The 12,895-nt window shown below is 47.6% G+C and overlaps 2 protein-coding genes across 4 annotated transcripts; one reads left to right on the top strand and one right to left on the bottom strand.

The window, feature by feature from the left end:
- Positions 1-412: 412 nt before the first annotated feature.
- On the top strand, positions 413-5,596 carry LOC123146025 (acyltransferase-like protein At1g54570, chloroplastic). 3 transcript variants are annotated; one of them, XM_044565594.1, is made up of 13 exons: positions 413-777; positions 888-939; positions 1,046-1,101; positions 1,402-1,577; positions 1,682-1,786; positions 1,984-2,087; positions 2,394-2,515; positions 2,707-2,815; positions 2,908-3,038; positions 3,156-3,525; positions 4,605-4,718; positions 4,999-5,081; positions 5,157-5,596. In XM_044565594.1, exons 3-13 carry the CDS (start codon positions 1,061-1,063, stop codon positions 5,434-5,436), a joined length of 1,635 nt encoding a protein of 544 aa, XP_044421529.1. In that variant the 5' UTR covers positions 413-777; positions 888-939; positions 1,046-1,060; the 3' UTR covers positions 5,437-5,596. The 3 variants fall into 3 exon arrangements, with proteins under 3 accessions (XP_044421529.1, XP_044421528.1, XP_044421527.1); XM_044565593.1 differs by having other exon boundaries at positions 1,419-1,577; XM_044565592.1 differs by having other exon boundaries at positions 1,419-1,577; positions 4,999-5,596.
- Positions 5,425-12,031, bottom strand: LOC123142739 (uncharacterized). Its single transcript, XM_044561509.1, has 18 exons — positions 11,917-12,031; positions 11,148-11,651; positions 10,801-11,058; positions 10,550-10,716; positions 10,271-10,448; positions 10,127-10,179; positions 9,835-9,978; positions 9,622-9,726; positions 9,165-9,290; positions 8,875-9,072; positions 8,390-8,496; positions 7,907-8,069; positions 7,557-7,622; positions 7,311-7,404; positions 7,056-7,168; positions 6,529-6,599; positions 6,161-6,353; positions 5,425-6,032 (listed from the first exon to the last, which is right to left on the bottom strand). Exons 1-18 carry the CDS (start codon positions 12,029-12,031, stop codon positions 5,625-5,627), a joined length of 3,063 nt encoding a protein of 1,020 aa, XP_044417444.1. The 3' UTR covers positions 5,425-5,624.
- Between the last annotated feature and the right edge of the window lie 864 nt (positions 12,032-12,895).

Consider the following 12,895-nt stretch of genomic DNA (forward strand, 5'->3'; position numbering starts at 1 on the left):
CACCCCCTTCATCAGTTAGATAGGAGTAGCGACAGTTGTTGCGAAGATGGTGGCTTCAGACCTATTGATGTATTTCTTTGTAAGGTCTTTGTGAATAATCAATAAAATGGCCGCATGCATATTCCAGATGCAGAGGCCGGGGGTCATCCTCCTTGTCTAAAAAAAAGTACTAGTATTTAAAAAAAAAAATCGGCAAAGTCCACCACGCTTCAGACTCCACCGGCCACCGCCGACAGCCGTTTCAGCGCAGAGCAGAGGGGGAAACCATGACCAATGTCTGGCGTGTGGCTCGGCGCCCTCTCGGAACGACGCCATGGCTGCACTCACGCTCTCCGGGCCTCGATAAGATTCAGTTATGTCCGTTGCGCATCGGATGCATGAGCGGCACGCATGGCTCATGCTTAAGTAGGAGGTCTCTCTTGAAACCATGGCCGGGATGTTCAAAAGAAAGCTTAGCGGCAATGGCGACTCTTTCTCTCTCCCTGGCACACCCGCAGGTCCGCGCCCTCTGGCGACAAGCAGGGCGGCCGCAGCGGTCGCGTGGCTCGTCCAGCCGCCGGTTCAGGCACGCACACGCCGCCGGGAGGGTGCAGGCCAGCTACAGGGGTCTTGAGCCGCTGTACGATGATGGGTACGGGACGGTCAAGGACCTGGGCCACTACTATCGGGCGATCGGGGAGCTGGTGGAGCACGACGGCGGGCCGCCCCGCTGGCTTTGCCCCGTCGACGCCGGCGAACCGGCGGTCGAGGATGCCCCGGTCATGCTGTATTTGCCAGGTGAACGAGTATTCATGTGCCGAAATGTTGTGCCTTCGACGGAATGCTAATTTCAGGTGTTGATTTGGGGTTACATACATACTCACATGCATACATATTAATCTTTGCAGGGATAGATGGAATGGGGATGGGGCTCTGCATGCACCACAAGGCTCTTGGAACGTGAGATGCCACGATCAGTTTACTTGGAAAAATATATGGCAAACCCGGAGTAGTGTGATCGTGATACTACTTCGGATACATTATGCATTTGTTCCTTCATTTGCAGGATATTTGAACTTAGATGCATGCACATTCCTCTTCGCGACCGCACGCCGTTCGAAGGTATGGGATATCTGCGTATTTAATTTGTTAGTTTCTCTCCCGAGCATTTTCCATCTCAAGTGAAATTCTGAGCTTATTTTAAGATTCAGAGTGAAAGACGTCCTTTTTGTTGGAAATGGAATATTTCATTTCTCTCGATGTCTGTATCATGAAGATGCACACAGCACACAAAGTCATTTTTTTAGAGACATGCCCTCAGGTTGACATGTGGCAAAAACAAAAGATCCCCAAAACGCGTTAAGCAGAGCTAACGCCGTATGTCCGGTTATTAAGTTCTAAAGATTAACTGTATGGTTTTAGCTCCTTTTATTTTTCAGAACTTGTCACAATGGTAGAAGATGTTGTGAGAGCAGAGCATTCCGCTTCTCCTACTAAGCCCATCTACATATTGGGGAATTCATTTGGAGGATGCATAGCTCTTGCAGTCGCCGCTCGCAATCCTGGCACTGATTTGGTACTGGTACTAGTTAATCCAGGTATGCAAGAAATTCTGATGGTGTGCCAGTGAACCTGCCTATTTATGAAAAATTTCTGATATACATATATTTTTTTGTTTCGTCTCTCTTTTCTTCTGGGGAAGCTACATCATTTGAGAGATCACGCATAAAAACACTTCTGTCGGTTTTCAGCCCGTTGTCGGACCGCGCCTGTATTGCAGCTGCAGCTCTACTGAATTACAACATCCGTAAGTACCTTGTCGGGTCCAACATAGAAAATTTGAAAAAGGAACAAGTGTAGGAATAGGCTAGAAATTAAGCAAAAACATTGATGCATTTATTGGACTGGAACTTGCCTGATATATACCACTATGCCATAAGTTTACATTTGTTCTCTAAGTTTTTTGCACTTGCTTCTTCTATTCTTCCTGCTCATTGAGACCAGACAATGAGGTGAACATGGCACTGAGTATGATGAAAAGTGGGAGGCATCCTTTTGAAGCACTCAGCAGATTGACAAGTAACATGTCATCTTCCCTGAAGCATTCGGTGTGTACCATCGACTTCTCTGCATCTTGTTTCTATGTATCTAATTTTATCCAGGCAATACACATTAAGGAATAAAATATGTCAGTAGATAGTTGGGTGCATCAACTGATGTAGAGGCCAAAGGTTATTCTACCTTTCGGGAAAAAAAATCAAATTTAAGGGAGAAAATGGTCTAGAAATATATTCAGTTTCCTGCTATCTTCTTTTCTCGTGTTTCTTTTGGTCTGTAAGATTAATGTGCGCACAAAATATGTGCCTTCAAATTTATTCATTTTTGAAGGAATATATGTGTGCCTTTAATTGCAGAAAATGCTGGACAAACTACCAAAAGACACACTAAAATGGAAGATTAAACTGATCAAACAGGCTGCATCATACGCTAATAGCCATATACAATCAGTTACAGCCGAGGTGCTACTGCTAACCAGGTTTGTGGCCTTATTAGGCACTCGGTGCTCTACTTCCAGTTTCATCCTTAGCTGCAGATTTTTGTCACATGATAAATTCTACTACTGCATGATTTAGCAGTATTTCTGGTTTGAATGCGTATTTTTTGTCAGATTTCGACCAATTGATTTACGGCATCATGACTGGAGATCTTTTGTATGCTTGCACTCAGCTGCGCCGATAGGTTACTTCCGAGCAAATCTGAAGCTAACAGGCTACAGAAGAAGTTACCCAAATGCAGAGTCTTCTTCTTTGAGAAGCATGGCCACAGCTTGCTGCTGGTGAGTTCTTTTTAAGCAGATTTGATCAGATTGCAGTATATCTTATGCACTGAAAGGAACATGTCAAAGGACAATGCTGATGAAAATTTCAGGAGCATGGTGTCCATGTCTCATCCATCATCAAGTGCTCTTCCCTCTACCGCCACTCGAGGCGCTACCACCGGGTTCACGACTACATACCGCCGTCGGCAACCGACATGAAGGAGGCCGACAAGATCAGCAGGTGGTGACCAAGATCACCACACCCAGCAGCAAATTCTTACATCCTTCATTCATACGTGCCGAATAATTAATCATGAATGTACTACTACCACTTACACACTGTAAATAATAATAACAGGGGCACGATGCTCAAGACGTGCCCGGCGATGTACTCGACGATGGAGGACGGCGCGGTGGTCCGGGGCCTGGCGGGGCTGCCGGAGGAGGGGCCGGTGCTGCTGGTGGGCAACCACATGCTGATGGGCACGGAGATCATCCCGCTCGGCGCGGAGCTGATGCGGCGGAGGAAGGTGGTCGTCCGCGGCGTCGCCCACCCGCTGCTGTTCCCGAGGAAGGCGAGGACGCGGTCGCAGGGGCACGACCTCTTCGACTTCCTCAACCTGTGGGGCGGCGTGCCCATGACCTACAGGTGCATGTACGAGCTGCTGGCCGCCGGCGAGTTCGTGCTGCTCTACCCTGGTGGCTATAGGGAGGCGCTCCACTGCAAGGTAGAGTACATGATTCCCCGCAAAAAAAGGAGAGTAAATGTCGTCCCACCGGTCGCAGCACCCATCATTGCCGGTTGCGACATGAGGTCTCACGATGCCTGCCCCGTCGCAGCATCCATCATTGCCGGTTGCAACATGAGGTCTCATGATGTCCACCCAGTCGCTCACAGCACGTCGTCCCACCAATCGCAGCATCCGCCATTACCACTTGCAGCGTCTGTTGTCGTTGCTTGTAGCATGTCTCGCAACATCTGCCGTCGCTGTTCGCAGCATTTTGACCCACCGGTTGTAGCATCCAGCTGTGCCCCTCGTAGCACCACAGCTACGCTGATCTCACTCGTCTGAGACTTGGCTAAGTCCCAATGGACTAAGTTCTAGCCACACCCAATTTGTTAGTGGCTTGATTGGATCCAGGCCGCCCATAAGAGCATCTCCAAGAGGTTCCCGAAAAATCTCCCCCAATAAATGGCCATTGAGGCCCTCCCTATAATTTTATCGGGGTTTGCAAGTGTGGTGCATTCTCAGATCCCCAATAATCTATATTTCTCAATACTCAATCTGACATATAGGCCCCACGGTCAATGTGATTCTCTCTCACTCTCTCCGGTGTTGATGCGCTGATGTGACACTTATTGGGAGATGCCAAATTTCCCTAGATACTGGGGTTGTTGGGGTCGATTATTGGGACATCCCAATATTATATTTTTCTTTGGGGGGAGGGGGGGGGGGGGGGGGGGGAGTCTATTGGAGCACCTTTTTTGGGCCAATCTCCCCAAATACCATAATTTTATTAAGGAAAAGGGAGTCTCTTGGAGATGTTTGTAAGGTGCTCAAAGAAATGTTTAGAATTTTTTTTACTTGCATTGCTGCTTATCGGTAGCACGCAAGTGCTTAATTAGGCACCTGTATTGTATGTACAAATAAGCGCGGCTGCTTAAGCAAACACTGGTTTATCTTTAAAAACACATGTCTAGCATTTTGCACTGTAAATGGTTTTATACTCCGAACTTCTGGCAAGTGATTGAATAAATGTTATTATTGTGAACTTGCATGCATTTGAGCTTGTGGATGGATTGTAGGGCGAAGAGCACAGGCTTTTTTGGCCTGACCAGGCCGAGTTCGTCAGGATGGCGGCGCAGTTCGACGCCACAATTGTGCCATTTGGAGTCGTTGGAGAGGATGACCTCGTGAACGTAAGACATTGCCAGTTTCTTTCGACTCCCTCTCTTGCTTAATTTGCAAGTAAACATTACTCCCTCTGTAAAAAAATATAAGACCGTTTAGATCACTACTTTAGTGACCTAAAAGGTTTTATATTTCTTTCTAGAGGGAGTATTCATGAATCTGATCAACATTTCGAGAAACTGTTAAGAGATCCAGAATGCAACCGCATGCATTGCATCTCATGGCTGCCAACGCGTCCCTTAGTTGGCAGAGGCATCTTACATATGGTTATACATTCTGAAACTGCAGCTGCTCTGGACATTCGACGATATCAGGAGCGTACCCTTCGGCAGGAAGCTGCTGCGGGGCTACAGCAACCATCTGAAGCTAAGGTTTATAACCAGCCAGGAACATTCGTTCTCTTCTCTCCATGAACTGAGGCTAAGGTTGGTTGGTTTCTGCTGCAGGGACACTCAGGAGGTGATCTTCCCCGGCGCAGTCCCAAAGATCCCCGGCCGGTTCTACTACCGGTTCGGGAAGCCGATCCCGACGAGGGGGCGGCAGGACGTGCTCACCGACCGGCGGGCCGCGACCGAGCTCTACTTCGATGTTAAATCGGAGGTGGAAGAAATCATCGCCTACCTGCTGGAGAAGAGGGAGGAGGACAGGTACAGGAGCATCCTGCCCAGGCTCCTCCACAGAGCTGTGAGGGGGTCCAAAACTGAAGTCCCGGCCTTCAACCCTTAACATACATAGCACTAGCAATGTTCATACTATCCCAGAATCCAGATCTTCATGAAGAAACTGGCTACAAAACACAAGTATGTTTGGTACTGATATATCATCTATGTACACCGTGTCACTCTGATACATTTGCAAGCTAGTGGTACTGTTCTTTTTTCGTGTACCTAGCCTGGTTGCTGCTCGCCTAAACCCTAGATCTGAGCTAGCGCGGGCCTCCGCGACGTCGGCACCGGCAGGTATTCCTCGGACAGGAGGACGGCAAAGCGGTGTGCGCCGATGGCGGCGGACACGGCCGAGACGACGAGCGCGCTCCAGCCCACCCTGACCATCAGCATTGGCTCCTCCCTTAGATCCTTGACAAACTTCGAGAATATGACCTTCAGCCTTCGGTCCCTCACGACCTCCTGTAGCGATGACACCACCGGTGAAATCGGTGCTTCTTTGGACAGTCCCGGGTCGTCACCCCTGTCCCTGAGTTGTTTAAGTGCAGTCACCTTGACCATCCACTGGCAGACGACGTCGGCGAGAGCCCGGCTCAGGAGGGCCCGGAAAATCGCCGCGTCTTTGGAGATCAGGTCCCGGGCAAGAGACTTGTGGTTCTGCACAACCAAACACAGAGTGAGCTCAAGATGCAGTTCAGTTTAGTTCAGGAAAGAACAGTCAGGAGAGCCAGCTGATTCAGGCTAAGAAGTGTCCGAAAATAGCAAAGGGTCGTTACGTTACGTACTGCTGTCATTATAAGCCTCCTTATCACAATGCTATCCCTTGATAATAAGAGCCTCAGGCAAAGGTTTGCAGTGTGCATCGCCCTTTCTGGTGTGGCGCGGTCGAGGGAAGATGCGTCACTGATCTCTGCAAGGTTTGAGACATCCAGGCCCTTTCTCTCGGGCAGGGCGCCAGTGTTTTGCCTGAAGTTACCCCTGCACATATGTGGAGAATGTTAGCAGGCACGTCGCATCTTGAGGAAAGCATACTATCTGTATGATTTTAAAGTGCCGAAAACTAAGCATCCTAATAGTAGGCTTCAGACCATTCAGAAAAGCAATTATGTTTCCTTGGTTTTTTGAGAAATAAAATCCAGAACTGGAAATCTACCTTGCTGATGCTAGCTTTAGAAACACTGCAATCTTTTGCCACTGGAACTCTTTCCTCCTGTTGAAAATCACCTGCGTCGCATATTGACTGGTGTCAGTAATATGGCAGATGCTTTTTGTTACGAAGAAGTGTGCGCCGTGGAACATTGAAACTGGACTAGTCTTACATATTGCTAGCGGATTTAAGAGGAACTAGGGAGCCCAGGGCTGGAGATAATAAGCCTCGGCCCTAGCAAATGCCGCTGCTTAAATGTGGGTCATGTTGCTAGTCGAAAGTAGTTGAGGTAAAGATTTTCTGTGAATCTTTTTAGAATAGAAAAAAGGGAAAAGATCACAAATATGAAAGTATATTGCTGGGTGGTGCCTGTTAGCTGGCAACTAGTCATGTTATAAAAGAGGAACCGGATGATAATATGTGTTTCAAAGACTAACCTTAGCTAAGACATCAGAACAGTGAAGCAATCAATTAGATAAACTTAATCACGCATGCCATTCTGGAAATTAACTGAGATAATTAAAAAGAAGTACCTGATGCAGGACCTTCCTAGTATCAAGTGAATTATCAGACAGAAGCTTCCTAACAACATATGGATATGCTGCCTGAAATGTTTTAAAAGTTCCGTCTTGTGCTATGGCAAGTCCTATCAATTACAAAAGAAGGGTATAAACAACCTATGAAGAAACAAATTGCAATCAAAACAAACTAATCCGGAGTAAACAACTCATTTATACATGTATTTATCGAACCAGTTCATTATCTTAACAACCGATGAACAAGCTAACCTTCCAAAGAGGCAATTGACCGCAGGACCAGCGTAAAATATGGTGGCATATGAAAGTGATATTTAAGTGCTATGGACCAAATTTTTCCAAGTACCTAAAAGATGTTTGCATCGGTTCAAGAACCACAGCAACAATGTGAAATGAATGTCATTAAGCAAAGTACTTGGTTTAAGATATAATACAGAAATGGAGATATCAGACCAACTGTATAAGGAACTGAATCTACAGAGAGAAAAGGCTACTCACCCTGCTAAACTTGATGTCTGGAATTCCACCTTCATAGGTTACCTCGCCCAATGTATCCTCTAAGTCCTAAACGGCAAAGACAATATTGTAAGAAATAATTATAAATAAAGAAAATAATCTAACGGGCAGTAAATCACAGCATGTAAATGTATTATGAGTTCATAACCCCTTCTCTTTATCCAAGTGGGTAATGGCAGAGGCAAGTAGATAATTGTGTGGACAACGAATCTGACAAATATTTTGGTGGGAAATCGTATACATATAAAAGTACACAATGATCCAAGGGTAGTAGCTTAAAATTAGTTGAGCCCACTGGTACACAAAAAACATATTCTTCTCAAACATATTACCATGGTCACTCGCCGTAGATTAGTTCTTGGTGGAACAACATCCATTTCAATCAGATCGTAAACAAGGGAAGCCCAATCTCCATTTACTATGTGCACAATGCTCGAAAGCATAGCTCGGCTATGTTTCTTCTCCATCTCGCAAAGCAAACCAAAATCCAGAAACCTAACATGTTTAAGAAGATGTTACCACAGCTCAACGAATAATTCACCGGGAAAACATTTGAAATATAATTGCACAGAGCGAACTAAACTGTGAGCCTTTATAGTTTGTACCATATGTGATAAACTACACAATAAAATGGCTGTGTGCATCAATCGATGCAGAGGCAGGGGGTACAACCTCCTTTTCGCAAAAAAAGTTTGTGCCATATGAATATATTGGTCTACTCATTTTTTTTAGCAAAAGAGGGGGAATATTGGTCTACTCATTACTGTAGCAGGTCATTTACTTTGTAGCATGCATCAGAAATAAACTGGACTTACCCAACACGACCATCAGGTGTATAACGCAAATTCCCAGGATGAGGATCAGCATGCAGCAAGCCAGTTTCAAGGAGCTGCACTAATGATGCCTCGACACCTTTATTGACCTTGTTATCGAAGTAAATAACAAAATGTTAAAATCATGACCAGTAAGCTCAAACCGGATCATGAAATGTGCAAATTGTTGGTAAACCATATATATACTACAGAATATCCTTCAGGTTTCAAGATATCTATTTTTAATTTGCGTTATTCTCAGACAAGCACAAGTTGGTAAAAAACTACCTGAGTCCTGAATTGCAACCTTTAATTGATAAAGAAGCACTCACTAAGTTATGAATGAACATAACATCATTTCCAAATATTTGCTACCAAGAACTACTCTGCTTGGTTGGTAACGAACTTATTTATGGCGCTCGTCTTATGTCAAATCGGACAAATAACTAAGGAATTTTTCTGAACAAACTACTACTAGTACTAAATACCAGGTCAAGAAGGCGGGCTTTTGCATCCAACTTCTGCTTCTCTGACAACTGAGCAATGCTACCAGAAATTCCTTTAGCCAGAGAAAGCAATTCCCTGGGGTTTTCACCAGCCACCCACTCCATAGTCAAAACCCTCTTCCTAGTAAGTTGTTTGAGAACCTTCGGAACCATGACAAATGAATATTTGGAGTGAGTGTCCTGCAAGAGGAGTGGAAATCATTAGCTAAAACTAAACCTAGAGAAGACATACATTAGCAAAGCATGGGTGGGGGACAAGACCAAAGAAGCACCAGGAATTTAGTAGCATTATCAGCTTCAATATTGTAGTCCAACTCATCAACAAATCCTTTACCCAACTCATCAGCATAGAGGGAAATGTTACTTCTTCGCTTTGCAACTTTCCTCACAAAAGAAAGCTGCAACAAATAGTAGGTAGTAAACAACTGAATAAACAAGGCATCACAAAAATGAGACTGCAATAATAGAAAATGCTGCAATTGTACAGTCAAAACAAAGAGCTAAAGGACGCGGAAAGAACAGGAAAGCTAAACATGATATAGGAAGAAATTATTTATGTGGTACTTCTCGTGTCCAGCCAGGTTCCAAAGTTACACTATCACTGTAGAGCAAAATATTTGGAGGATAGAAAAATAAAGCTTGTTCCGAAAAAGTGACTACTATTGACAGGCCAATACAAATAATAAATTGCACATAGCAAGTTGAGAGAAGTGTAGAAAAATTACAGACCCCAAGGCGTAGTATATAGATGTCCCTCAATACAGAAGGAAGAAGGTTCGGCCGCTGAACCTTTATGGCCACAAGAGCACCATCAAATGTACGCCCCTGATAAACCTGATGGAGATGGTACAACAATATAAATAAGAATATATCAGCAACTCCAAACAATCTTTCTCTAACACATTAGAAGCAGAGGGCAAAGATCTTGGATAAAAAAATTACCTGTCCAAAGGAAGCTGATGCAACAGGCTCATCAGAAATGTAACTGAAAACCTGCGAAACAGGCCGCTCAAATTCTCCCTCAATGATCTTCATTGCATCCTCTCTTGGGAAAGGAGGAACTCTCTCATGCAACTCGGCAAGTGCCTGAAATTGAGGTGCTAAGGCCAGTTTAATTTCTAGTGAAAGAATATGAGCACTACTTAACTGTGAAAGTGTGAAGCAAATGCTTGTTAAGAAGATGAAGCAATATGAATGTAAAATTTGGTAATATCCTGGAGTAGTTTTACCTAACCTCAGAAATCTCAGAGCCTAAGATATCAGGTCTTGTTGAGAGGGATTGTCCAACTGCATACATAAGATATGATAGCGTATTAGGAGTAACTCGAAGTGGATGACCACTACCATGGCTTAAAACTATCAAACATGGATACCAGACCTTTAATGAAAGTAGGTCCAAGGTCAAGAAATGTATCCTTGAGAAGCTGTCCAACCATGTATTGTGAAGCATCGAAACCTTCGTTGCTGACACTACTGCTGTGGGTAGCATCTGTGGTCAGACTGGCCTTTTTAAACATCTGCACCTTTGCCGCACCCACGAGGAATGCGAATAGTATCTACAGGGTAGATATGCGCATCGCATCAAACCATTATACAGATCAGCCGAAGCAAGTAAAAATCTAGGTAAAGGCAAAGATGGTGGCCAGTTGTAGCTTACTTGAACCGTGCGAAATACAAGGATATGAGGCCGTGATACGAAGTACTGTGCGAGCAGATCGGGATCGTAATGCTGGGGCAGAGGAGTGTTGAGAATGGCCAAGAAGTAATTGACATACAAGTTGAGGGCATCGGCGTCGGCCATCATCAGCTCCATACAAGACAGCCCTACCAAATTCATGGGAAAATAGTTTAACAGTGTGACCAGTGAAGCTTAATTGATGTATAATCCTGCAGTGTACACTGAGGAACCTGGTGGGTGGGGATGAGGAGGGAAGGCCGGGGGCTGAAGCGCCTGCTGCAGCTGCTGCTCTTTGTGCTCTCCATTGGGTTTGGGACCTTTGGGTTTAGGTTGTTTCTTGAAAACTGGTTTGAGCTCAGTAGATTGCTGCTGGGATTGAGGCTGCTGCTTGCTTCCGAGGAATCGGAGCACGAACTCCTGCTTCGAGGAATCGGCGTACACCTTGAGGGCTTGCAGATCGGCCATCACCAGCTCCACGCAAGACAACCCTGCCGAAAATTTGGCGGAAATGCCGTAAGAAACAAGGCAATGTGATGTGACCTTAACTTGGCATGCGCTCTCGCCGGCGGCGAGGAACCTGGAGGGTAGGCTGGGAACGCCGGGGCTTGGGGATGTGGTGGCGCCGCCGCCTCCTGCTGCTGCTGCTCCGCCGGCTTAGGTCTCGGCCGCTTCCGCTGCTGCTGCTTCTTCTCGAGGAAGCGGAGCCAGAGGGCGTCGCGGAGCGGGGCGCCGGCCGCGGCCTGGAGGAACTCGCCGTCGCGGCGGAGCACGCCGAGCACCTGGTCCAGGGCGCCGCCGCCCCCGCCTCCTCGGCCCCCGCTCCCGCCCGGCTGGTGCGGCAGGCTCTGCTTGCTCCTCCCCCACCACGACCGCTGCTGCCGCGGCGCCCACTTGTCGCCGTTGCCCCCTCCGCCGCCGCTCTTCGCGGCGCACACGGGCAGCACGGCGGGCCGCACCAGCGGCGACATCGCATCCGCTCCGGATTCCGGGAGGAGCAGGGAGGGGGGAGTGATGGTGGTGGGCACGGCGGCAAAAGTGTGCGAGAGGAGACCCAGTGGCCACGCGCCGCACACGTCATCGGCTCATCATCCACGTGGCCAGCGAACTGGCCGATCCACTTGGATACCATTCTTAGGCCAACTCCAACGGCGACCCCATCCTGTCCGGTGCGTCTGTTTAAGGTAGAACGGACGAATAGCGCGACCCAACGCGCGGCCCCAAACAGATAAATGTCCGGATTTCGTCCGTTTTCGACCCATTCCCAGCCCAAACTTGTGCCGAGTTTGGGGTGAAACGGACATCGCGCGGATGAGCTCGACGCACGCCCTTGTTCCCCCGTGGCCTGCCTATCGGGGTCACTAGCAGTCCATTCGCTTCCAACGCCTCCACCCGCTCTCCCCCGCCGCCGGCGCCGGCACTTTCTCCGGCCGCCTCCTCACTGCTCACCCCCCGGCCGTCCATACCAGAGCACGTCTCGACATGGCCGCCACCACGCCCGCGCTTTCGTAGGAGTTTTGGCCGTCACTTGGAGGAGATTTGGCCGTCGCCGTCGTATCCGGTGGCAGAGGGGATATGACCGCCGGCGACGTTTATGGACCACGGCGGCCACGGCAGCTCCCGACGAGTGCTCCAGAGCGGCTAGTAGTCGGCCGCCAACCACCCCTACTGCATCGAGGTGATCATCGCGGCCTCTTTGCCACCAAGACTGCAAGGTGTTTGACACTTTGCCCACAAATATATGGATAGTGGGATGAATTTTTCTTCCACCACTTCATTTATTCATCGGACGATTCGTCCTCGGATGATGAAGATCTTGTGGTGGCTGCACTGGTCGTTCACGACCACATTGAACGGCAGCTTCCTCGGTACAGGGCGTCACTCCCTGGCCGTGCTCCCAACCTGAACCACGACAGGGAGAGAGGTCACGCCCTGCTCTATGCCGATTACTTTGCAAACACCCCGCTCTTCAAGCCGGATAAATTTCGTCGCCGTTTTCGTATGGCAAGGCATGTGTTCAATCGTATCCGAGAGGGAGTGGTTGCTCATGCACATACTTCGAGTGCAAGACGGATGCCCTTGCAAGCTTGGATTCTCCTCTTACCAGAAATGCACCGCGGCCATCCGCATGCTTGCATATGGAATTCCAGGCGATCTGGCGGATGAGTATGTGCATATGAGTGAGTCCACATGTCTGCTATCACTGTACAACTTTTGCAAGACCGTGGTGGCAATGTTTGGCCCTGAGTACTTGAGGCAGCCAAATGCCGCTGATACATAGAGATTGTTGGCGACCAACGCAGCTAGAGGCTTTCCAGGCATGCTTGG

This window comes from Triticum aestivum, chromosome 6D (genome assembly GCF_018294505.1).
Source record: "Triticum aestivum cultivar Chinese Spring chromosome 6D, IWGSC CS RefSeq v2.1, whole genome shotgun sequence".
Classification (NCBI taxonomy): domain Eukaryota; kingdom Viridiplantae; phylum Streptophyta; class Magnoliopsida; order Poales; family Poaceae; genus Triticum; species Triticum aestivum.